The sequence below is a fragment of the Gymnodraco acuticeps genome, unplaced genomic scaffold, assembly GCF_902827175.1.
Source record: "Gymnodraco acuticeps unplaced genomic scaffold, fGymAcu1.1, whole genome shotgun sequence".
Classification (NCBI taxonomy): Eukaryota; Metazoa; Chordata; class Actinopteri; order Perciformes; family Bathydraconidae; genus Gymnodraco; species Gymnodraco acuticeps.
This window is the reverse complement of record NW_022989916.1, coordinates 127,012-151,402: the sequence shown is the minus strand read 5'-3', so window position 1 is coordinate 151,402 and position 24,391 is coordinate 127,012. Positions and strand designations below refer to the sequence as shown.

Below are 24,391 nucleotides of genomic sequence, written 5' to 3'. Positions count from 1 at the left end.
TTGTCATCGAAAACGTGTTTATTTTTCTTTTATGCATCTACTGTCTATGACCTGGGTCTCTCCTTCTTGCCTTTGTAGAGAGCCAGCAGGGACACGTTGGCAACCTTGACCACCTTAAAACGAACGCCGGGAATATCACCAACGGCGTGACCTTTACGCCCAAATCCTGCCACCAGAACCTCATCGTTCTCCTGCAGGATCAAAGAAAAGCGAACGGTCAGTCAAGAAAAATCAGTGCATTCATTTATAGATTTTTAAACAACTTAACATAGGGTTAAATGACATCTAGCTTCAAGACATTCCAGCACATGCAGTGACTTCACAGAACCAATACATTTTGTAAAGCTGTGATCAGGATCAAACTATTTCTTATAGTGTGTTTTCGCACAACACTAAATTACTCTAAGTGAATTTTTTTCTGCACAATTATCACAAAAATAAAATGCTTGTTTGGCTGTTAACAAGATGTTAACAAGGGCTTTACCTCGATAAAGTTGAGGCAACCATCGTTGGGGACGAATGCGGTGATCTTCTTGCCGTTCTTGATGAGCTGAACTCTCACACACTTCCTGATGGCAGAGTTGGGCTGCTTAGCCTCAACACCACTGTAGATGCAAAACAAAAACACTTTAACAAAACTTCCTGGAAGGAACTTCAGACTGCATAGCAAGTTGAACTTCATGATAACAGCTACATGGATTCACTTCAATTCTTGTTTTTTCCTCACATCAAAGTCGGCGATGACAGACAAAAACATTAAAAGGACTTGCAGTGCTTTGCAATAAGCCATCACTCCATCTTCAGCCTTTTACATTTAAACATGTCCTGTGGTACTCACACTTTCTCAAGCACGATGCCTTTAGCATGGGAGGCTCCTCCGAAGGGGTTAGCCTTCAGGGCTGTGCCCAGATGGGCCTTCTTGTACTGTTTATCGTGCCATCTCTGCTCACGACGGTGGTTACGGAGCTTCCTGGCTGTGCGCAGACCACGACACTTTCCTGGAAGACAGAGATCAGCATAAATTAAGTTAAGTCTGGTAGTAAACAGTCTTCGCATTCTTCTAAAATGATGCAATGTTACAGCAAAACAACAATTTACATCACTGCTATGAAGAATAACGTCCTTACTGATGACACTAGAAAACCACGAGACTCAGTAGAAACCTCAAGTTTGACTATAGCTGTTCAGGATAAGTGTTAATAGGTGTCTATTAACATTAGGGAATTTAAATGATTTTCAAGTATTTACACCTGCTACAAGGGATACACATTGCTCTCACACCCAATACCCCTGGACACACCTGTGTATGTGTTGAAGCATATTTAGTTGAAAACGTGTGGCATTAGTTGCAAATTAACACCTGTTAACACCACATACAGTGCATCTGGTCCATACACACACACGTATTGTGTTCACTTAAAAAATAAGTCCTTCAGAGACAATATGGATAGATTTATCCCGATGTAAAGCCAATAACACCGACAAAAGACATTCATTTGTCAGTTTAATCAGTCATGTAACTCTGAGGGGACGCCAAATACAGCTAGCTTTAGTGCCTCTACATGTTACTGTTAATACATAACAAACGACCGTACACTCATAAATCTTCGCTGAGCGTTTTATCTTAATATCCACCCCATATTTTGCCTTCATTAAATCGGTAGGCAAACAACATAAAGCTTTACGTTAACGGCTAGCAGCTATTAGCATGAGGCAAACCGGGCTAACAAACACTCAACAACAGACACTGAATTTACATGTACAACTCATACGTTAGAAGATAACATGTGTGCGTTGTTATTTCCATTGGTTTGATTAAATAGTACAATACGTAGAGCGATGACAGTAAACGTGTTAAAAAGGGACGTGTGCTATGCTAAGCTAGCCGTGCTATCACGCCTGCTATGGCCGCTCCACGTTGCGCGGAAAGAGACCCGTAAATCGTTCAGTTTTTTAAGTGACTGAGGGGTTGTTTTTGTCACTAAAACATCGAAAAATGTTTGTAAGATAATCATACAGGTCATCGGTGTGAAAAATACCAGCAGTGATCAGAATAAATGTGAGTTTAAGATGATGTTTGAGACGTACCCATGATTGCAGAAGCGAGCTTGGGATCGAAAGGAAGGACCCAGCATGCACCGCGCCAATGTCTAGTCTCAGGACCCCGGCAGGGCGTGGTTAAAGAAATGCCTGACTCAAATTACAACTGCTTAATAACATAGACTCTATGTTATTAAGCAGTTATGATTTGAGTCGAGTGTATCCTTAATAATCTCATACACAGGTGTAATCTTGAGTGTATGTTTAATAATCTCAAGAAGTTCAAGCAATGATTATTAAACATGCAAATAATCAATAATTGTTTAAAAAATGCAGAACAAATACTAATCCCCACACTGTTGAACTCAGTAATTTATGTATGCTGACAATGTGAATATAAATGCATTTGTCAGCTCAGATTAAAAGCTTTAAAAAATATATAGTTCTTCACTGTATGGGTAATAAGATAAGACCCAGAATCAGCTTTAATGATCAAGTATGAGTGCACATACAAGGATCTTGACTCTTTGCTCTAAATGCACATCCACAGAAAACAGACATAAAACAAAACTAAAAAAGTAACAGATATTGTGCTTGGATTTAATGTCTAACAGTGATTATATGTACATGTTTAACAACAAACAAACAGTGTACTCAAACTATGAAATATAATTTTCAGTCGAGGTGGATGTTACATGTTACTGGGTTGTAGAATATATGGATGTACTGTGTGACTGATGTCTAATTTTCATTTGAGTGGTGGCCAGTGGAAATAAAATGTTTTAGTTATTAGCGTATAGTATTATGGTCCTGAAATAAACACTTCAAACTGTACTGGAAAAGAGTTGATTGAGCTTGAAATTGATAAAATGTGTGTTGTTGTGCTCAGGTAATGCTAGCATGCTAATAGACTATTCAGACCAGCAAATGTGAGCAAGATGAATATCCATCAACACTCTTACAGCATGTAACAGAGTAAATCAAAGTTATTAGGACAATTAACCCAACAATAGTTTGGCTACATAATGTTTCCTCTGACCAGTAATGGTTTGTATTGTTTTGTTTTGAGTTGCAGCGGGTTCATACCATAGACTATATGGTTACATTTAATAACACTGCAGACATCTCTATGGCATAGAGATGTCTGCAGTGTTATTAAACTTAACGCTGCTCAAAGTGCAAACAATGTATCTGAACAACTGTGATGCCCCTTTTAATAATATCATGACCAAAACAATCTAATTGATAACTTCAGAGAAGAGACATATGTATTTTTTATTTCATTTGGGGGTTTACCTATTTCTTTAATTGTGTGTTATTCTTTGTTTGTGCAGTGACAGTGTGAAACAGGAAGTGAAACAGGAAGTGTAGGATAACTATATATGAAATTAATAACAAACCACCAGTGTTTGTCTGAAATATTGCAGATTCAAAACTTTTTCACCAGATGGCGCTGAACAACCTCAATATCAATCACAGACTATTAATTCCTCTATTCTGCACTCTAATGTATTGTCATTGGGATGACCTTTAATCTGCAGATATGAAATGTATTATGACCGAATTGATGTTTGAACTGCAAGGGGCGGGGCTCTCTCTCTGTGCTCCGTCCTGGTTGGCTGATGCGTCTGTCCGTCAGGGGGGTTTAGAGACGGTGGGTTGATTAAAGGAGATTACGCGGGGGAGAGAGGGGGAGAGTGGGGGACACTGTGTGCTGGCATCTCGCTTTGGTCATGACAGCAATGATGGCTCCACCATGGAAACGCTGCAGCTGCGGCATCCTCTTCCTCTCGCTCCTCTTCCTCCATCTGCAGCCGTCCTCGTGCCTCGACCCGCGAGCTGCTGGCAGGTAGGTGGAGCAGACAAAGGGATGATGGTGCACCTTGATGCTTGCTGTTTATGACCTCCAGTGACTCTCTAATCTTTGACTCTTGTCTCGGGCAGTTCGCAGATTAATGATGACCTGAGGGCAGTTTCATTAATTGTGTGTGTGTGCTGTATGTGTGTTCTTTCTTTAAAGCCGCATTCTGCGTTAATGTTCCCCAAAAATCAATTAAAGCTAGCAAGCATAGGAGGCTAGACCTTTTCAAATGATTCTGCAGACTAATCCATTCCTTTGTTACAAACTCCTTTACAGTGATAGTAGCATTGGCTTTATATGAACGTATATTCCTCAATCCTGCAGATTACTTGAACTATTTTGTCAATTGCACTATTTTATGTCTTTTACTTGTATGTTAAATTTAACATACATGTGTCATATGCATAATAGCTACATAAAGCCCTTGAATCTTTTTGCTCCAATAGTTGCTAAATCTAAAATAGCCTTCAGATGTATTACAGTCCTGCGACAGTTGGACATGTTGTGTTCCTTTATTGAGTATTTAATTCATTGATATGAGATGTAAAGAGTAATTTATAAAATCTAACAAAAATAGATCTAAGCTTACTCAATCTATTTAATCAATAGATACAACAATCTAACTCACTTTGTAAAATAATACATGCAAGTTAGTTGAGGTGCTTCGAAGATGACTGAATAGGTGGGTACAGAGAAAAAGATTCTGCAGCTTTAGTGATTTTAAATTCGAGATGAACTCATTGCTAAAATCTCTCCCAATCATGTTTCCATCATGCATGGACGTGTGTACTTGTAGTGTCATAATGTTGTGTTTGTTGCCATTGCTAATATTGTTGATTTAATGGCACTATACTCAGTGGTAACTGTTTGTTTTTATACAACATTCATATATTTTATTCCTATGTATGTCACATGTTGCATTGTTGGTGGAGCTTTAGACTGTGTTTTTATACGACATTAATAGATATTATTCTCTGTTTCCTGCCAAGCTGCTAGAGATTAGCTCACTGGTTCATCTGAGAAGCCTGTCATATCAACAAACAGATACATCAACACGTGTTGACTGTGAAAACAGAAAAAACGATTTGACAATTAGGAAGATAAGCTATTCATGATATGAAAATATAATAAAATAGATTTAAAATCTCAAATAACAGTGTTAGTATAAATCACTGTGCAGTAAATATGATATAAATAACCAAACTACTTTTAAACATTTAATTGGTCACAGATTGTTACCTAATACAGTTGTGGAGTCAAATGTGTAATCAAACAGCAGACAGAGGGCAACATTATTATCCAACTGGAGGCCCAGTTGAATGAATGTAGATCCAATATTCACTCTCTTTCAGCTCTGTTATGGTCTCTAACATCTCCTGAGGGAAATACCCTGCTCATTAGCTGCTAAAGCTGCTGTGTCTAGTGCCTACAGGGACTTTCATTGCACATCTTTACTTCAGCTTCTGTTTATATAAATATATTATTTATTTTATTCTAATATAGTGCATCTGTGACAAAACATTATTTCCCCCTGAGATTGATCCATGTTGATTGATTGGTTAAATGCAGCTAATCTCGAAAGGTTAATCAATCACATTTGCCTGTAGCTTTGTGCTGGCTCTCATAAACAGGGTGTTTGTTGGAGCTTGTTTGCAGCTGGAAACAACACTGATGAGAGCTAGTGATGGGCACAAATCACATCTTTTTGAACAAATCTTTTAGTGTCCAATATGTGGCTATTTTATCGTTATTGATGTAACCTCATGCATGATGACTGGTTGTGCCTTGAAGATACGTTTTATAGGGCGGGCAGTACTAGTTGGCAAACATGTATCTATAAAAGAGTATTACAGAGAAACTGGCAGCATATTATGACAAAAGTGTTCAAATTGAGCTGTTCAACACATTTCTCAACTTAAAGAAACGTATATTGTGATAAAAGAGTTGGTCTGCTCATCACTAAGGAGATTGCTGAGAGAAAAATTAAGCGTAAAATTGGCTGAAAAGCTCTGTGGATCCGCAGAGTTGGTAAAAATGCTATGTTGGCTAATCACTATAGAGTGAATACTACACTCAATCGAATAGACACAACCAAATATCCTTATTACGGTGTAGCCCACCCAACTTTTATGCACAGTACATTTCTTTAACCATAGCTATGATTTCCCAAACTTTGACTTCAGAGTGAGTTTCTCTCCCACACACTCCCTACCTTAGACACCTACATTGGACTCCTTTCTTTACTTCTGTAACATAGTGACATCATTACGTAACACTTGCGCTCCTATTGGCTAGCGCTCCAACACATTGTCCGTGATAGGTTAAGGGGCGGAACATTTCTAAGCGGTTGAACGATAACAACCTGTCAGCCAACCAATCAGAGCAGACTGGGCTCTGGTTTCAGACAGAGGGTGAAAAGAGGTGCTGCAGCACAGGCAGTAAGAGAAAAATAAAGAGCTTTCTGAACATTAAAAGTAGGTATTAGTTAAAGTAACCTTACGTATATCTGGCCAAAACTCCACACCCACACATACAGTGACTCTATTTCTCCACCTGCTCGTTATGTTTGGTCTATGAATTAGCCACTGCACTGCACATCGATGTTATGTCAATGTGCTGCATGGTTGTTATTGTTCTATTGTTCAGGACTGGGGACCTTTCTTTAACCAATGATCTTTCCCAAACCTTTATCATAGTAGCAGACATCAAATCGTGTTGGGCATTAAAAAACATTTGACCAATGATCTGAGCTTGTGCAGAATCATTAGATTTCAGTATTGTAAAATATTGTTGTCCCAAACAAAGCACAAAAGAGAGCCTGATGTGTTTCTGTGTGTGCTGGATTTGCAGAAAACCAGATGTGTGTTGTTGGTCTTTTTTTAGTGTACAGATGCTCTGAGGGCAAAATTAGGGAGAAGCCGCAAAATCTCCTTATGACCGAGAGTCACCTGGTCCTTCATGACCTGTGCGTGTGTGTGTGTTATGCAATCAGTGCAATCCCACAATCCTGTGCTCTGACCCTGTAAACAAGAGAAAACGTTCTCCGCTGTCAGTGAGTGGGGTAAGATTTGATGAATATGTGTCTTGCGCTAAATAATACACACATATAACACATATCATGTAACATGAAAATAATGTATTCTACATTTACTGAAAGGCAGAAGAACCCGGCTACGAACAAGAAAACAAGAGTTTTGTTTTCATTTGAAACATTGGCGTTTTCACTACCTTTCTCTCTTAAAGGTGCAGCAGCCAAGATGAATGATTGAAAATGTAAAAGAGGAGAGCATGACTGAATCTATTTATAAAGTGCTCTAGCTTGTGTGCACGCTTATGGTCATTATAATGGTTAAAACCATTTTTTTGAATTGCATATATATTTGATTTAAAAACATAACTTTTTCTTGGGGCAAACCACCACCGTCTACAGATTCTTCCCTTGAGTAAAAGCACAAATTCAACACTGAACATACTTCACTACCAGTCAAATTAATGTATTTAAACCTCTTTTAAGAAAGTATTATCAGCAACACTTAAATAGGAACAAAGAAGCAATAATAACTGCGCTGCACTCTGGGGCGTTGCGGCCATTTGCGGAGGAAGCGTATAGCAACAGCAGCATCCATCAATACACAGTATATCAGCCTCACCCCGGTCATCTGTCAGCTTAGCATCCTCAAATGAAAAGGGCATGAGCAAAATATAAATTCCCTTACAAAGAGAAGCTCTAGGCAGAAAAAGAGGAGGGTTATTTAAAATAATAAAGTGAATTAATTACAACTGTAAAATGATCTCGCTCAATATTTTAAGTTGAAGAATTTAGAAACATTTTTTCTCAAAATCTGTTGACATTTGTAGAGTTGTTTGCTACTGTCAAACGATTGTGTCTTGATGTGTTAACCTCATAATAAATAATAACGTACGATTTGGATCTGCTGCAAAATATAACCAAATGTTTCCTGACCCACGCTTCCTCAAAACGCAGACGGACAACCAAACCAAAGAGAACATATCCTTCTTATTGGCTGAGGTAATAATTGGATTTGAACCCAGGTTTCAGGGCGTTAGGATGTAATGAAGCTCTATCCTTTTCGTTCCCTTGCTTGACCTTCTGACCTGCAAGCTCAGGATTCTTTACATAAAACCTCAATCGGCTCCTTCTTTTTACAAAAAGCAACAAGAGCAGCGGTGATAAATGATTATAATCTAAGTCTCGGTTATGCTAGAAAATACAACCTGGGTCAGAGTGGTTTCTCTCAGTCATTATATATAGTCTGGTCTCAGCCTGATCTCTGTTGTCCGACACACTAATCCACCAGGTGGGTCATGGCACGAAAACAAGATGCATTCTGGGAAGTCAAACACCTCACAGGTTTATCTCCCTGACATCTACCTACTGTCGTCTATTTCTAAGCCTAATAATGTATCCTTGCTTAGGGAATTTTATAATTATATTTTCTATTATTTTACTGATTTATACTGTGCAGATCCCTTCAGAAAAATATTTTATTATTTCTAAAATAGATTTGACAAGCACGGTCAGCAAAGGATATTTTGTTTTAAAGGTAAAATGTTGTTTTATTGGTTGTAGTTTGGTTTGGAGGATATACAGTATATCCTGTACCGTCATTTTCTTTCTCTAACAAGTAATGACCAGCTGGTAAAGGGACCAATGGAGATGATGCACAAATGAGAATAAAAAGAAAACATAATTGAAAGAAAACATATCATTGCAGATATACAAATGTAATAAAAAACTGAGGATACTGTCAGATATAATGAGAAACCTTATATTATATTTAAATAACTTTATGTATTGATCCTCCTTCTGTTCACAGTGGGGCTGTCTCTTTCATACAAGGTAAGTCTGTCTGTCTGTCTCTCTCTCTCTCCCTGTCTGTCTCTCTCTCTCCCTGTCTGTCTCTCTCTCCCTGTCTGTCTCTCTCTCTCCCTGTCTGTCTCTCTCTCCCTGTCTGTCTCTCTCTCTCCCTGTCTCTCTCTCTCTCTCTCTCTCCCTGTCTGTCTGTCTCTCTCTCTCCCTGTCTGTCTCTCTCTCTCCCTGTCTCTCTCTCTCTCTCTCTCCCTGTCTGTCTGTCTCTCTCTCTCCCTGTCTGTCTCTCTCTCTCCCTGTCTCTCTCTCTCTCCCTGTCTGTCTCTCTCTCTCCCTGTCTGTCTCTCTCTCCCTGTCTGTCTCTCTCTCTCCCTGTCTCTCTCTCTCTCTCTCTCCCTGTCTGTCTGTCTCTCTCTCTCCCTGTCTGTCTCTCTCTCTCCCTGTCTGTCTCTCTCTCTCCCTGTCTGTCTCTCTCTCTCCCTGTCTGTCTCTCTCTCTCTCCCTGTCTCTCTCTCTCTCTCTCTCTCTCTCCCTGTCTGTCTGTCTGTCTCTCCCTGTCTGTCTCTCTCTCCCTGTCTCTCTCTCCCTGTCTGTCTGTCTGTCTGTCTGTCTGTCTCTCCCTCCCTGTCTCTCTCTCTCTCTCTCCCTGTCTGTCTACCTGTCTGTCTGTCAACCTGTCTGTCTCTCTCTCTGTCTGTCTGTCTGTCTGTCTGTCTGTCTGTCTGTCTGTCTGTCTGTCTGTCTGTCTGTCTGTCTGTCTGTCTGTCTGTCTGTCTGCCTGTCTGTCTGTCTCTCTCCCTGTCTGTCTGTCTGTCTAATAATATGTCAATATGACAATCAATATTAGTTTATAGTGAGCTTAACAAAATAATACAAAAAATCACAGGGGGAAATAACAATGTAATCAAACATGCATACATTATTTCAGCACTTTGGCATGCTAGTACAACTGTGCCCAACTGCTAAATGTTACACAGATAAGTGGATAGGTAGCATGATGCAGACATAATGATACTGACTACAAACAAATCAACTGCAGAGCATTACAATACATTCCCTGCAGTTAAATGCAGGACTTAAATCTAATGTATAAGTAATGAGTACATCTAATGTGTCAGGTGCATGTGTAACACTGAATACTTGAATAAATATATAAGTACCCGATATTATGAGTCAGCTGGAATCAGGTGCCACTCATAGTTAGTCATGAACTGAGTAAGTATGTATTATGCTGACCTGAAGCGTGGTAAAAGGCCAGTAGACGTAATAGAGGAGTGATATCTTTTATTTTGTGGTGCAACCTTGAGTAAAATAAAAAATAAAATAATTATTTGTTGTTGAAACCTGAAATGTTTTACCGCAGATAAATGTTTTGAGATATGTATATTTCAATTTAACGTACACTATAACACCTATACATGATTGTTTTTTTTTATAAAATGAGAGAATTCATCCTGTTCTTGTCTCTGCAGATGAAGAGGTAGCTCAGAGGGATGGAGGGATGTGGACAGAGGAGCCTTTGGTATCGGCAGATCAGACAGAAAGAAGACTGCAGGTAAACACTTACTGAAGAACAAAATAGAACTCTTAAAAGGTAAAAACACACAATAAACAACAACAATAACCTGGTGGTAAAACACAACATTTCTAATCCGTCATTCAAAATTGTCATAGGTAAAAGTAAGACAGAGTGAAAGAGAGTTTTGTTGAATTCACTGCTAAGTAGTCATTTCTTAGAAACAGTTGAGGAAGGGAAAAAAGAGAAGGCATTGAATAAGTCAAACTAAAGTAAAACAAAAATAAAAATATCTGCTTCACAGTCATACAAAGGTAAATATACTAACTGTTGACAAAGCACACGGGCTTCTTTGTTGATTTATTATATAGGCATGCGTTATTGCATTTAAAGTGTAATGGTGTTTCACATGATACAAAGGTATTTGTTCTCAATGGTTGTCTCTTTCCTTCTACAGACTGCAGATGTGTCGAGGAGGAAGTTACTTCAGACTCCAGGAATTGCAGTTCCCTTTCCTCCCCTCAAGGTGGTGATAGTACCTTAACCACATTTGTTCACATGCAGTTTCCAATCCTTCATATCTTTGTAGGCTTTTCTAAAATGAGGTGATGAGAGATCATCTTAGGTCAACTGGAAATGTTGCTCTTGGTGGAAAAATAAAAGTTTTCCAAGAATATGATGTGTGTGCTCAAGGGCCAATTTCAGAGTAATGAATTGTCTACTTTACTATTGTGTACAAGTATTATTGATGCATAAATGTGTTAAGGAGAAGCTTATTTTTTATATATATATAATGTTGGGTAGCTTATAAACTTCCCCAAGAGAACCAAAAAGGTTATTGTAAGCTGTAATAATACCTATTTTTTTTATAGATAACGCAAAAAAAACACTTTTATTGCAATTGGTGGTGGTATGAAAATGAATTTTGTATGAACTCATATTTAAATATCCCCACCAGGTGATGTCGGATGGGGAGCCGTGCGTCATGTTCCAGGCCCGGAAGCTGTCTCTGCGCTACGAGAAGCAGAAGCAGCTGGACCTGACGGAGAGAGCGTTCTCTCCCCAGAACCCTGTCGACACCAGCCAGTCCGTCTGCCGCCAGGACAAGGCCACGTAGGTTCAAACGCCTGTCTGATGATGCACACCAACCTGGTGATAGCATCAGAAACAGAAAGATGTGGCTGTTTTCTGATGTTGATTACAAATGTATTGAAAAAAGTTATCCCTCCTCAAACAAAAGTTATTTATCATAAAAAATCAAATGAAATTTTACAAATAATTGACATTAAGAAATGGAAAAATATATACTTTAATAGCAATAAAGTATGTTCAAGTAAGGATGTTAATGAGGGAAGTCCAACAATACTTAAAAAAAGGTGAAAAGATGTCTTCCTGTCTGCCTATCTTCAACAGGCTGGTCATGAGGTTTGGAGATGTGGAGGATTTGAGAGGCCTTTCCATAAGGTCAGTCATAACATTTGTCTGCTGATTATGCATAAAACTATAATTATAGATTGTACAAAAATCGATATTGTAGATGATAGAAATACTGTTGTCTGAAAAAAAATTTCTTCAGTTAAAAATGACTTGTAAATATTACTTAAGTAGAAGTACAGAGATAATCAAAAGTATTTAGTTACATTCCACAACTTTCTACAGCCATTGAAGCAGCAGCTGTTAGGATAAATGAAGTGTTGTTTCCTCCCCTCTCGCTGATGTCAGGCTGCAGCTGTCCAACACTTTCTACGAGTCTTCGGGTCAGTGGTGGTTCTCGGTGGACAGCGTGTCTGTGCGCTACAACTCCTCTGAGGAGGCAGTGTTCAACGCCAGCGACGTGTATGCTCCGACTTCCTCCTCCTACCACTGCCTGCACGTCAGCAGCCTGCAGCGCTACAGCGCCCTGCTGCTGCCCAGCAGCGAGGATGCTCACCGCTGGAGCCTCACCTTCACCAACTTCCAGGTACCCTCCTTTTAACGGACTCGCTGTCTCAGATTCAAGAGGGTTTGTAACTTTAGATCTTATAAAACTTTAAATACATTTAGTTAGAATCTGAATATTTTATTTCTCCCAGGGGGCGAATAGGTTTCCTGACAGTTGCTCAATTTTAGAATAAAATAAAATTACAAAGATAAAATCAAATATTTATTCAACATATTAAGTTAAAGTCAAAATGTGTAATAAGAAGAAAATGAAGTAAAATCAAATATTTATTTAAACTAAGAAGTTAAAATAAAATGTGTAAGTTGTACTACAATATACAACTATAAATATTTTTACAATACATACCGTGACATATTAGTATTTATTTAGAAATGGATGATGAACAACTTGTATTCGTCGGATAGACAAAAACAGGACTCCAAATGAATTATGATGATGCTGGATATTTATATAAATAACTGTTAAAAATCTCAAAATCAATTATTTACTACTATTATTATTTGAAAATTTAAAAACAGGAATAAAATTTGCTTTTTTGTCAAAAAATACTGCTTTCGGATTTACATACAGAACTAAGTTAATATTATTGCATGCTAATTTCTTCTTTTGTTTGCGTTGTGTGACAATAAATAAGGATAAATAAGAAAGGAACATATACTTTTCTTAATTATTTTCATCCCCTGCACAGATTCAGGCATTCAACATCACCTCCGATAGATTCTCTCCGGCGACCGTCTGCGCCACCTTCATGACGCCGGCCATCCTGATGGGGCTGGTCACTTCCCTCATCCTGCTGCTGGTGCTGGCCTATGCCTTGCACATGGTCATCCACCTGAAACACATCGAGCACGAGGACGAACACAAAGCTGACGTCTACTTCCCCCAAAGCCCAGAACATCCCGAACACTGCTGTGTGGAGAGCGACGCTGAGAAAAATATTCTGTAGTGTAGCGAAGAAGATATTTAGAGACTATTACACTTTAAAAAGAGATAGAGAGCTGATTATAAACTGCTGGTGCAATGGTTTACTTTCAGCTCGGGGTTAGACTTTTTTATATATATATTTATAGTGTTTTTTTATTTGCCTGCTAGTTAATATCTGCATTTGTCTTTATAACAAATTTAATAAAAAAATATAAAAAATCACATTTGGTTCCGATCTGTTTTCTCTACAAAGGACATTTTTCCTTTTAGTTGTTTTTTTTCTGTGCTTGTTGTTACTGAGTGGGAAAAATCACATTTTTAGATGGGCATAGACTTCAAAAGGCTCCTCCAAGTCTCCTACATAGACTGTGTGCAATGTTTTCCTCTTTTGTGTGGTTGTTTTACATCTCATTGTAGATTTGTTTCCGTGGTTGAGTGTCTCTTGTAGTGAATTTGTGTCTTTTTATAGCTGTTTTATGTAGGCTCAGTATTCAGTTATCCCCCATCCATGGTTATATGATTCATTTATCAAAATACAAATCATAACCATATAAATCAAAGAATAAGAATATTGTCAAAGAAAATGTACTGGTGTTATGTCCATCCTGTCTGGTAGGTGGCAGTGGCACGCTTTTAATAAGCCACATTTTACAGAAGAAGAAGACGCTAGGCATGGCCACACAGTCCGGGGTTGCGTTCCGATAATCCAAAAATCAGCTCCTAAATTCTAACCCTATCTCCTATTCCTTGACCTCTGAGTGAAACGTCACAGGGTTAAGGGATAGTGGATAGGAGAATTCAAAAGGATTTAGGAGAAGAGACTGCGGTACTTTAGAGAATCCGAATGCACTTTCACTATCCGACGTGTTTATGATGCGCCAGCGGACGTCATGAATGTGCGTCTGCTGCTGTGGGGAAACTATGGAAACTACAGTTTTCTATACAGCGGACTACAACATGGATGTTTAATAAGAACGAGGGACTACTGTAAACTCATCTAGAGACTCTGCACCGTGCTCTGATGCTGTTGCTTTATGCTTTATGAACGTGGACAACAGAGAAACATATTCTTCATGACCAAAGTTGGAATTGAAATAAAAAAGGAAAGTGAAATGTATGCTCGTCACCCTCTCCCTCCGGTCCACATTTATACAAATGATCCCAATACGTATGATTGTATGAAAATATCTTAAAAGAAATACAAATGTATTTATTATAAACGTTAGTCCTTAACATCTATCACTGTGTATATCACCATTCAAACATATTTTAAAAGTTGAACAAACCCCACACAGCTCAGTGAAATGTTGACTTTATTTGACAATTTCAGTAAAAACTAACGTTCATATTTCTCTTTTTGATTATAATACTGATGAACGTTCAAAACAAAGCACTTTGGCAAGTTACCACTTACGTTTTAAAATGCTTAATAAGCACCGTAACTTTCATGATAGCCTATAGATGAGAGTAACACCAACGTCACTTCTGGGCAAAAATTACGGCACCGCCCACTTTTGGGGGAAAACAACGTTGTCATTTGAATGGCGGTCAATACAAATTCTGAAGTTTTTGCCAATCCGATAAAAAAAAATTGAAAACCGCCGATTTTTGGATCTTCAAAGAGCCCGATTACGATGGCCAGTCAGGCAAACAATTACATTTGATCATTGGTAATCGACAATCGGTCTTGATATATGGTTAAATTAAAATCAGTAGGCGAGGCTGTAGTTTCTCCAGCTGTTACTCTCATGAGCGAGGCGGAACATAATAGTTTTATCATGCCAACAAGCTGCCGTGTCGTTTATTGCACCTCAAACATTAAAAATAATCCACAGTTCAGTTTTTCTGTACTTCCTCTAAGAAGAAAGGACACTAAAAGAAGAGCTCTGTGGCTTCAGGCTCGATCGCCGTTCAAATGACAGCGTTGTTTCCCCCAAAAGTGGGCGGGGCCGTAAAGTGACGTCGATGTTACTCTCATCTATGAAAATCGATAGCCTACTGCTATATTTAACCATATATCGAGCCCGATCGTCGATTTCTAATGGCTTAATGCAATTGTTTGCCTGTCTGGCCATTGGAATCGGGCTCTTTGATGATCCAAAAATCTCCGGTTTTCTTAAATTTCTGATCGGATTGGCAAAAACTTCAGAATTTGTATTGACCGCCGTTCAACTGACAGCGTTATTTTCCCCCAAAAGTGAGCGGAGACGTTATTTTTGCCCGGAAGTGACGCATTTGTTACTCTCATCTATAACTTCTCCGTCATAATTGTTTGTTTCCGTGAACGGCCGACTGTTGTGTGACGTCAAATGCTGCGGCTGCAAGGCATTGTGGGGCAGCATTTTCTCCTCTCCTTTCGGTAAGGGAGGTCCAGTGGTTCCTAAGCTAAAGGAGGTTATAAAGGAAGTTTGAAACCTCATTTCCTTTCATTTAGAGAATTGGAACGGCACTTAACATGGCTGCCACTGACGTACTTCCCATACATCCATGGTACTTCCGGGTCATTTCACTTGGTTAGGAAGGTTCCTAAACTAAATGGACTATTGGAACGCAACCCGGGGTTGCGTTCCGATAATCAAAAAATCAGCTCCTAAATTCTAACCCTATCTCCTATTCCTTGACCTCTGAGTGAAACGTCACGGGGTTAAGGGATAGTGGATAGGAGAATTCAAAAGGACTTAGGAGAAGAGACTGCGGTACTTTAGGCCCAATCCCAAACCACTCCCTCGACCCTACCCCTCCGTGATGGAGTGAACTCCGTCTGTAGCCACACTCGCAGCTCAACGAGGCTCCCTCCTGTCAGATGGAGGGAGTAAATACAGCGGCAAGCTTTGGGACGGCCTCCCCTCTCTCCGGCAGAAACATTTTATTATAAAGTTGTGTATATTTACAGACTGTTGCAAAAACTAAGAAGCTTATAAACATCAGGTTTAAAACTAAAAGAGCTTTGAAACACAATGAAAGATGTTTGGAGTTTTATTTGAGTTATTCATTTAAACTTTTTGTCTAAGATATGGCATCTCTTAGACAAAAAGTTTAGCTGATTTGAAACCGTTGTTACACACAGTTACGGCATTTCCTGTTTCTGCCGGAGAGAGGAGAGGCCGTCCCAAAGCTTGCTGCTGTATTTGCTCCCTCCATCTGACAGGAGGGAGCCTCGTTGAGCTGCGAGTGTGGCTACAGACGGAGTTCACTCCGTCACGGAGGGGTAGGGTCGAGGGAGTGGTTTGGGATTGGGCCATCATCGTGCTTATCACTGAGGGACTTCCGGGTCATTTCACTCGGTTAGGAAGGTTCCTAAGCTAAAGGGACTATTCGACTGCAGCCCAGTTCTTACTATACATCCATGGTCTATGGGCATGACTTACCAGGGAAATAACTGACAGATAACATTGTTTGTGAATATTTAAAAAAATAACATGTTGTTTTAAGCAGGGTTTTATATATCTGAATCCTGTGTGTTGTTTAGTTTTAAATCAGACTGCTGGAGGGTGAATAACACTCGGTGGTGTTCTCTTCTGGTTAGCTTGCTAGTTAGCACCATGGGGTTAGCACTGTGTCGGGCAGTTGTTGACGTCATATAAATAGGGAGCACTCTACTTGTCATTGACGTTACCGGCGTGGGTGATGAATGTTGGTGTAGGTTCAAGTTAATTTAAAATAACGTTAGTGCAGGTTAGCGCCAGTGTCGTTAAACGTCATTGTAGTTTGCCCCGCTGTCCTCTACCTGTCGCTGGTCGTTGACATTACTTAGTTTACCGTCAGTGTAGTTTTCCCTGTTGTCCTCTACCTGCCACCGGGTCTTCATGTTTAACCGCCTCTCCGCTGCTCTCACACTTCTCCCCCGCCGCCTACTGTTCGTCTCTTCACCGAGGACTCTGACCGGAGCCTGCCGCCTCCTCGGCAGGATGAACCCCGCCGTGGTGAGGTGCCTCCCCGGGGAGCCCAAACTCACCATCTCCTTCAGTCTGGACGGCAGCCACAAACACATGTTGCGGGACCAGGATGAGCCGCTGGGAAAGGCCCTGGCCAGGATATCCCACGGCCTCAACAAGAGCCAAGGAAAGGCGAAAAAGTCAAAGAAAAAGAAAGGACAGACGCCGGGTGAAGCCCCTGTGCTCACCGCGGTGAAGCTCTACTACAACGGGGAGGAGGTGTCCGGCATGTCGCTGAATTCGGAGGCGTGGCGGGACGGAGCCGTGCTGGAGGTGGGAGACGTGGAGTACTCTGTCCGTAGGAACACTCCCACCTTGACCAACGCAGAGCTCCCCGCGTCCCTGCTCGCAGAGTTCCCCGTCTGCCCCAACCTGGAGATAGAGTTCGGGAACCTGGAAGACTGCGAGTTCACGTGGTATAGAGAAAATGCCCCAAACACAAGGTAGGAAGAATCCGCTTTATTGGCCAAAACATGTGTGCACATACAAGGGATTTGTTACTTTCAAAGTACTTTTAGATACATAACATTCGTTTGAAGTAACGTCTTTCAGGTAGTATGTTTCGTGATTTTGTTGAGAAAAGGCTCAAAAGCAAAAATAGTCAGAATACTTTGTTGTAATCAAGGTGGGCTACAATTAGTTGAGGCTTACAATGGTTTAGTCTAGGCGACATTGTAGTAGAGGCTTCAGCATGATCCAAACACACACAAATGAACAAGATTACATTTGCAACATCAAACGTAATTTCCTTACAATGCCTTACAAATCCAGCAATGATCAGGCTTTAATCCAATGTCATGTTTACTCCAGTATAGGAGTCAGTTTGTCAAATGATGATGCAAGTATTTATTGTAGACTGACACTACTACCAGCACTGGAAATTGGGTATGTAATCAGACTTGTGCCAATAAGATCAAGCTAAACTTCTGAAAACAAAAGACAGGATCTGAGAGAAAATACAATCCGTGAAGCAAACAAATCTGTTTATTTTATATAATTGGGCAGCATAAGAGAGAGAAGAAAGTCAAAGAAGATATGGAAAAGTCTGCACCTTTTTGTTATTATTTTTCTCTCTGATGTTTTATATCATAGCACTGAAGCTGCGGTAGAAGTTGAAGGTCAGGACAGCGAGTGGACACAGGTAGGATGTGGGAGAGTCCATGTTCCGTCCATTCAGGACATCGGCTACAGGCTCAAACTGCGCTGCACCCCTAAAGATGGAGGACGCAGCGGCCTGCCCAAGGAGCTCCTCTCTACGGCAATAGAGGCCGGACCCGGGGTGTGCACGTTCGACAACAGGCACGCGTACACTCTCAAAGAGGCGGAGTGGCCGTCTGTGAGGGTGGTGTCGTATAACATCCTCGCCGACACCTACGCCCAGACAGAACTGTCCAAGACGGTGCTCTACCCGTACTGCGCCCCTTACGCCCTGCAGCTGGACTACAGGCAGAACCTGATCAAGAAGGAGCTCGCCGGGTACAAGGCTGACATCATCTGTCTGCAGGAGGTGGACAAAGGTAATAACTGGAGAAATAGATAGTTGATAAAAGCTAGCCTCCATCTTTTCTGTACCATCATCTGGTGGATATTTGAGTCTTCTTTATGAAGGGTTGCTACGCTTTCTGGAATTCCTTCAAAACTGTTGCATTTTAATGTTTCAAGGTTTGCGATGTGCTTCAGTTTGCAATTAGCTGCTTAACATTTTTGATTATATCGGATGCCAAGTACACACAGAGAGGTGTCACTCACATTTTACATTTTTGTTGTGTTTACCTTTTTTTAATTGTCACCATTTCGTACTAATACTACCACAAAAATATAACTTAAGTTGTTTATTACAAAAGCATTTAATTTGAACTTGATGAAGGGGTGCAGAAAGTATACTGTGTATATATGATGCATATAAATATGTTATTTACCAAGGTGCAGCAAAATGTTTGAAAGATGCTTGAATTTGTATTTGAGGTTGGAAACCCTGTGTGTGACTTCCTTCATGTTCCCTGGTCTCTTTAGGGGTGTTTGTTAACAGTCTGACTCCAGCCCTCGATGCCTTCGGTCTGGACGGTGTTTTCAGAACCAAAGACAGACAGCATGAAGGACTCGCTACATTCTACCGCAGGTCAGGTCCACCAGCACCTGGACTGAGTTTTTTAAGTTTCTGTTAAAGCCTCGTTCTTTTTTCCAAAACTTAACTTTAGGTATAAATGTGGTGCATCACTTAAAAGCAGGTTGATTGGGATAGGATTGTTACTAAACAGCCCCCTTGGTGAAGAATCTGAGGATAAATGTGAGACCGTAAAAGTCGGGTTGGGGTTGGTACATTGTCCAATACAGTCGCTATACTTGAAGGGGCAAAAGGCTGATCATAACACAGGACTACCCCAACAAAGCTGCAATCTGATCCTTATATTTTCTTAGTGTTTATTTTATATTGTTTTTTTAGATGGTAATAAACCTTTCAATCCTATATTAAGCCACGTAATTAAAAAGTGCATCATTTTGTCTTTTTAGGTCAAAGTTGAAGCTTCTGAGCAGTCATAATATTTCGCTGAGCGAGGCGCTAACCTCTGACCCAATCCACTCTGCGCTGCTGGAGAATCTTTCTGCGAGCACGGCTCTGAAGCGGAACATCCTGAAGAGGTCCACTGTCCTGCAGGTACGGCTGCTCACATGCTGCACCGCCAGAATCATTCAAAAGAGGATTCATACTAGTAGAGTTTTGGGCTTGTAGTCGTTGAGCTCTAATTGGCTTTAGAGCATTGGGTTAGGTAGTTTTGTTAATTCAAATATTTAATAGGCAAATGAATTAATCGAAAGAAAGAAATAAAATCATCAAATCCCCCCCCAAAATGCTGTCAAATGGACACACTGTGGCTGTCTTTGTAAATTGTTGTTGTGACTTGTTTGTTTTCAGGTCAGTGTGCTTGAGGATGTGAGTAAACCTGGCAGGAAGGTCTGCGTGGCAAACACTCACCTGTACTGGCTCCCCAAAGGTAAAACAGCTCACTCCTCTGTATGAACACACCTCATATAAAAGAGCAAGAACACATTTCTAAAAACAAATTACATTTCTCTGAAGGAGGGAGCATCCGCTTGGTCCAGATGGGCGTGGCTCTGCAACACCTGAATCATGTGATCAATGAGGTCGCACCTGGAGCCCCTCTGATCTTTTGTGGAGACTTCAACTCACACCCTGACTCGGGTAAGTCCACAGCAACACCGGTCTCTGCCAGAATTTAATCCAGCCAAAGCACATAGACTTCATTGACTTCATATTGTATTTAAAAGCTGCTGAGTCATTGTTTGTCTCCTCTTCCTGTCTGCAGGTGTTTTCCAGCTGCTCAGCGAGGCTCTTGTTCCTCTGCAGCACGCAGACTGGAGCAGCTTGGGGCCGGAGGAGTCCTGCAGCATGGAGCTGCTCTCTGCCCTCCCCCCTCTGCTGAGCGCCTACGGACAGCCGGCCTACACCAACTACGTGGGAGGATTCCATGGCTGCCTGGACTACATCTTCATACAGCCGGACAGCATGCAGGTACTAGTACTGAAGTCAAGCTAATACTGTCACTTCATTACTGGTAGTGCTGCCAGGGCCACTGATACGAACAGCACTGACAGATTAGTGTGGCAAATACTCAAGTTAGGAGTATACTTGCTGTTGATTTCTGAACTAAGAGGTTGCAATTTACCGATCAAAAAGCAACAATTTAAAACCATTATTTTTATCGCTACACAATCTAACTCTTTACAGGGTCAGAAACACCTTCACTTGAGCACAAGCTGCCCTACGCTCCACATGACACATGCAAATGGGAGTAGATGACGAAAACAAATTGACAAGCTATGATGTTAGCGCAACCACTGTGAAATCAATATTAACATATTATATTGTTGTAAGAGTAGTAGTCCTATGAATAATGTGTGTCATTGCAACTAGTTTGAAACCAAATTCTGGTTGTATACAGAAGTAGGAAACCTTTTTTGTACAAGTTTGAATTTAATTTCCCACTAAAGTAGGGGAGTAGATATAATAACAGTATCTGTGTTTTTGCAGGTGGAGCAGGTGATTCCTCTGCCCAGCCACCAGGAGGTCACCACCTACGAGGCTCTGCCCAGCGTCGCTCACCCCTCAGACCACATCGCCCTGATCTGTGACCTGCGCTGGAACCCCTGACCTCTGACTTCTTGAACCAAATACTAGAGAACCAGGCTTCTCCCTCAAACACACCCTGACTTTGGATTTTCTTAATACTAGAATAAAGTCTGAGCATGGAGATGTGATCCTGCAGGTTAACTGTAAACAAAATGAAATACTTGTTTTAAATTACAATATGAAATGTACTGTTAATATTGTAATATTTACAGTACAATAAATAATACATTTGAATCACTGATATTCAGTGTTTGAGCTGAAATGCTGCACATTGTTTGTTATTTTTATTAAATGTAATTACTATTTGGCTGAAACACTTGACCGAACACAGGTTGCTGGTTCATATGTGGTTAATAATTATTGTTAACACGAGTTAATATTAGAAACAGAAGTAATGTTTTTACTGCAGGTTTTTTCTCACTCTCTAAAATGGCTGTGCCACATCTTAGTTCACATGGACTCTTAATGGTTTCGAGACCCAATGATATGGTAAAGAAATACATATATTATTAACTTATTCAGTTATTTATTATTACTTTTACTTTTATTTTGGCCAAACAAGTTGATCAGTGAGTGGTGCTTAACGTTGTTTATTTTATTTGAAATAAAGTCTTGCTCAAAGCATTGGTCATATTATTGGCTCTGCTTTTGATTTGTACATTTTCAACAACACTTAAAGCCAACAAAAGAGGTTGTAAATGTTTCTGTGACTTCTTTTGGTAAGAAATAGAAACAATTAAGTCAAACATTCTGACCGAGAAAAACTTTAACCAAAGTGATTTGAAAGTTGATGTTAAAGTGGACGACGGACCGAAATATTTGTATGCTTGTTTGAGACAAGCGAGACCGACGCAGACCTGCGCAATTGCGATCAACGTCTTGCTAGTGCGTTGCATGATGGTTAGTCATTTTGTCCGACTTGCTCTGGAGGCTCGCCTACATGAGACGTTGAAATCTCGCGGGACAAAGACGCCCGCAGCCTTGAGAGCGAGGCGCGGCGGCGCAGTTCCTCTCCACGGGCTGCGGAAGCGAAATGCTTGATGGGAAACGTCTCGCTGGTATCTCGAGCTGAGCGCTCATTGGTGGTTTTTACCCCGTGCTGCTGATGAAACTCTCCAATTGGCTCGGCAAAAGTTTGTTGTTGTTTTGTGTCCGTTTTACGTCGCCACTTCCATTCACATTTTTCATCATTGTTCCACAATGTTTATCATCATGAAATTAATATCTATATATTTTATACTATACTTGCACTGCTTACCGTTTTCATACTTTATATATCTTAGCATATTCATACACTGTTCATACTGCTCACAGGCTGCTCAAGCCCGCCTTAACCTGCAATCAGGCCCTGGGGCTGATAGTTTTTGTAGGCCCCCTATTTAAACAACAAATCAAAGTCATTTATAGCCTCGGCAGGCTCTGTGATCGCACTTCTCCACTCTGCTCCACGCGCGCCTGGTCCTCTCCTCCAGATGAGTGACGTATCGGGCCTCCCTCATGTATCTGTCCAGTTGCCGTTGGCTCCCCTCCACGTAGCAAGTCCTCGTCGTCCTCCCATCTCCTCCAACAGATAATGTCCCTCCTGTCTGTTTTTCCTCTCCCGCTACTCCAGCTACTCCATCGCTATCAGAACCAGACGGCCTACTTGGCTCCGAGGCCCCGCGGCCGGCACTGCTGCCGCTCGGACAGAACTCATCTGTCCTTCCTCCTCATCCTGGCCTACAGGTTTAAAATAACCTGTCAGCTTCGGCATGTTTTGTAATAGCTGCTTGTCTCGAAACTCCTTTTCCCTCAACAATTTCCTTTTCCGAGCGCCACTCTCAAACTTTTTCTTCTCCGACATTTTCTCCTAAACAACCTTCATCTGTCACTCAATCACTCGCAATTTGAACAAGTCACATGTGAAACATATTCTCATTCTGATTGGCTGTTAAGTGGTGCCCACTGACTGTTACATCATTTTTGAGAAAAATCTCTGGAATCCATCGATCTGATTGATTAGCGGAGCAAATGATCAAAATAGTATGGAGGGAAGATATTTTCGTTTGGATTATATTACTGTTCTGGGGGAAGCTCACGAGTGTGTGTGTGTGTGTGTGTGTGTGTGTGTGTGTGTGTGTGTGTGTGTGTGTATACGTGTGTGTGTTTGTGTCATTTTGCGTTTGTGTGTATTGTGTTTGTTTCCTGGGGAAAACACTCACGAGAAACACCGGCTGTTGTTGTGCCTGCTGTGACGTCAAGTTACTCAGTTCTCCGCTTGTAATTATGCCGTTACAAGATTCAAAGTTGTATTTATCATCTGAATTTGCCGAAACAAGTTTGATATTCTGAAAGCCAAGACTTTTTTTATTTGAAATCAGATGAAAACAAACTGTAACGGACCCTGCCGTGTTATCTATGATTACTATACACCTTACATTAATAATTTCAGCCGGAGGGAGGGGGAGCGGCGCTGTGGAAGTGCAGGGTGGTGAGTGAGAGCTGTCATCTTCCCTTTACAAGCTTCAAAAATGTATTTATCGTGTGATTTTGGAAATAAAACTTGCATATTCTGAAAGCCAAGACCTTGTCTATTTAAAAAAAATTAAAAACACCCGAAAAAAAAAAATATATTTGATTTTTTTTTTTTTTTTATTGGCTCATGATAGGCCCCCGATCTCCGTAGGCCCCTGGGATTCAGCCCAGGTCAGCCCGTGCATTAAGGCGGCCCTGAGGCTGCTGTGTATATCTATTCATACCCCTCCTCACTGTTTATTCATCATTCAATTAATTCTATATTTTATTCTGTAGATTGTGTACATTACTTTTCACTTTACTGCTTGTTGCACTCCTGGTTAGAAAACTACATTTTGTTGTCTCAGTACCTGTAATATGTGCAATAACAATAAAGTTGAATCTAATCTTGAGCAGGAACAAATGTATTTACTTAGTACATATCTGACATTAACGATTAAACACATTTGTGCATTCTTTATAAATGCAAACCGAGTCAAGCCGACTCCGGAGGCGGCAGTATGCACCTTAAAGTTGTTTGCAATCCCCCAAAAAACCGAGAGAAGAAGAAGATGAAGAAGCCGACTCCGAGCTGTCCGACTTCAGGCGAGCATTTTGAGACCTCCCCCGGCTGCGATCGGCTATTCTCGTCTACTTTCTAGGCGAGCCGCAGCTCGTCTCAAACAAGCCTACTGGCTG

At 40.7% G+C, this 24,391-nt stretch overlaps 3 protein-coding genes across 3 annotated transcripts; 2 read left to right on the top strand and 1 right to left on the bottom strand.

Moving 5' to 3' along the window:
• On the bottom strand, positions 1–2,162 carry rps23 (ribosomal protein S23). The gene is made up of 4 exons (XM_034209798.1): positions 2,089–2,162; positions 839–998; positions 485–605; positions 1–191 (listed from the first exon to the last, which is right to left on the bottom strand). Exons 1-4 carry the CDS (start codon positions 2,090–2,092, stop codon positions 45–47), a joined length of 432 nt encoding a protein of 143 aa, XP_034065689.1. The 5' UTR covers positions 2,093–2,162; the 3' UTR covers positions 1–44.
• Positions 2,163–3,735: 1,573 nt separating this feature from the next.
• On the top strand, positions 3,736–13,336 carry atp6ap1la (ATPase H+ transporting accessory protein 1 like a). Its single transcript, XM_034209797.1, has 8 exons — positions 3,736–3,889; positions 8,740–8,762; positions 10,205–10,287; positions 10,706–10,774; positions 11,207–11,361; positions 11,662–11,712; positions 11,971–12,208; positions 12,879–13,336. Exons 1-8 carry the CDS (start codon positions 3,774–3,776, stop codon positions 13,134–13,136), a joined length of 993 nt encoding a protein of 330 aa, XP_034065688.1. The 5' UTR covers positions 3,736–3,773; the 3' UTR covers positions 13,137–13,336.
• Positions 13,337–16,374: 3,038 nt separating this feature from the next.
• pde12 (phosphodiesterase 12) lies at positions 16,375–21,832 on the top strand. Its single transcript, XM_034209814.1, has 8 exons — positions 16,375–17,492; positions 18,142–18,566; positions 19,063–19,168; positions 19,561–19,705; positions 19,964–20,042; positions 20,129–20,251; positions 20,376–20,581; positions 21,101–21,832. The coding sequence occupies exons 1-8, from the start codon at positions 16,921–16,923 to the stop codon at positions 21,218–21,220; spliced, it is 1,776 nt and encodes a 591-aa protein (XP_034065705.1). The 5' UTR covers positions 16,375–16,920; the 3' UTR covers positions 21,221–21,832.
• The last annotated feature ends 2,559 nt before the right edge of the window (positions 21,833–24,391 follow it).

What these genes read in the sequence shown, in the direction of transcription:
- rps23 (XM_034209798.1), bottom strand. An exon ending in GGCATCGTGCTTGAGAAAGT is followed by an intron (nt 606 to 838) that starts GTGAGTACCACA and finishes TTGCATCTACAG; the next exon opens with TGGTGTTGAGGCTAAGCAGC. An exon ending in GTTGCCTCAACTTTATCGAG is followed by an intron (nt 192 to 484) that starts GTAAAGCCCTTG and finishes TTGATCCTGCAG; the next exon opens with GAGAACGATGAGGTTCTGGT.
- atp6ap1la (XM_034209797.1), top strand. Translation starts at nt 3,774, where the DNA reads ATGACAGCAATGATGGCTCCACCATGGAAACGCTGCAGCTGCGGCATC. An exon ending in AGACAGAAAGAAGACTGCAG is followed by an intron (nt 10,288 to 10,705) that starts GTAAACACTTAC and finishes TTCCTTCTACAG; the next exon opens with ACTGCAGATGTGTCGAGGAG. An exon ending in TTCCCTTTCCTCCCCTCAAG is followed by an intron (nt 10,775 to 11,206) that starts GTGGTGATAGTA and finishes TATCCCCACCAG; the next exon opens with GTGATGTCGGATGGGGAGCC.
- pde12 (XM_034209814.1), top strand. Translation starts at nt 16,921, where the DNA reads ATGTTTAACCGCCTCTCCGCTGCTCTCACACTTCTCCCCCGCCGCCTA. An exon ending in AGAGGTCCACTGTCCTGCAG is followed by an intron (nt 19,706 to 19,963) that starts GTACGGCTGCTC and finishes GTTTGTTTTCAG; the next exon opens with GTCAGTGTGCTTGAGGATGT. An exon ending in TACAGCCGGACAGCATGCAG is followed by an intron (nt 20,582 to 21,100) that starts GTACTAGTACTG and finishes GTGTTTTTGCAG; the next exon opens with GTGGAGCAGGTGATTCCTCT.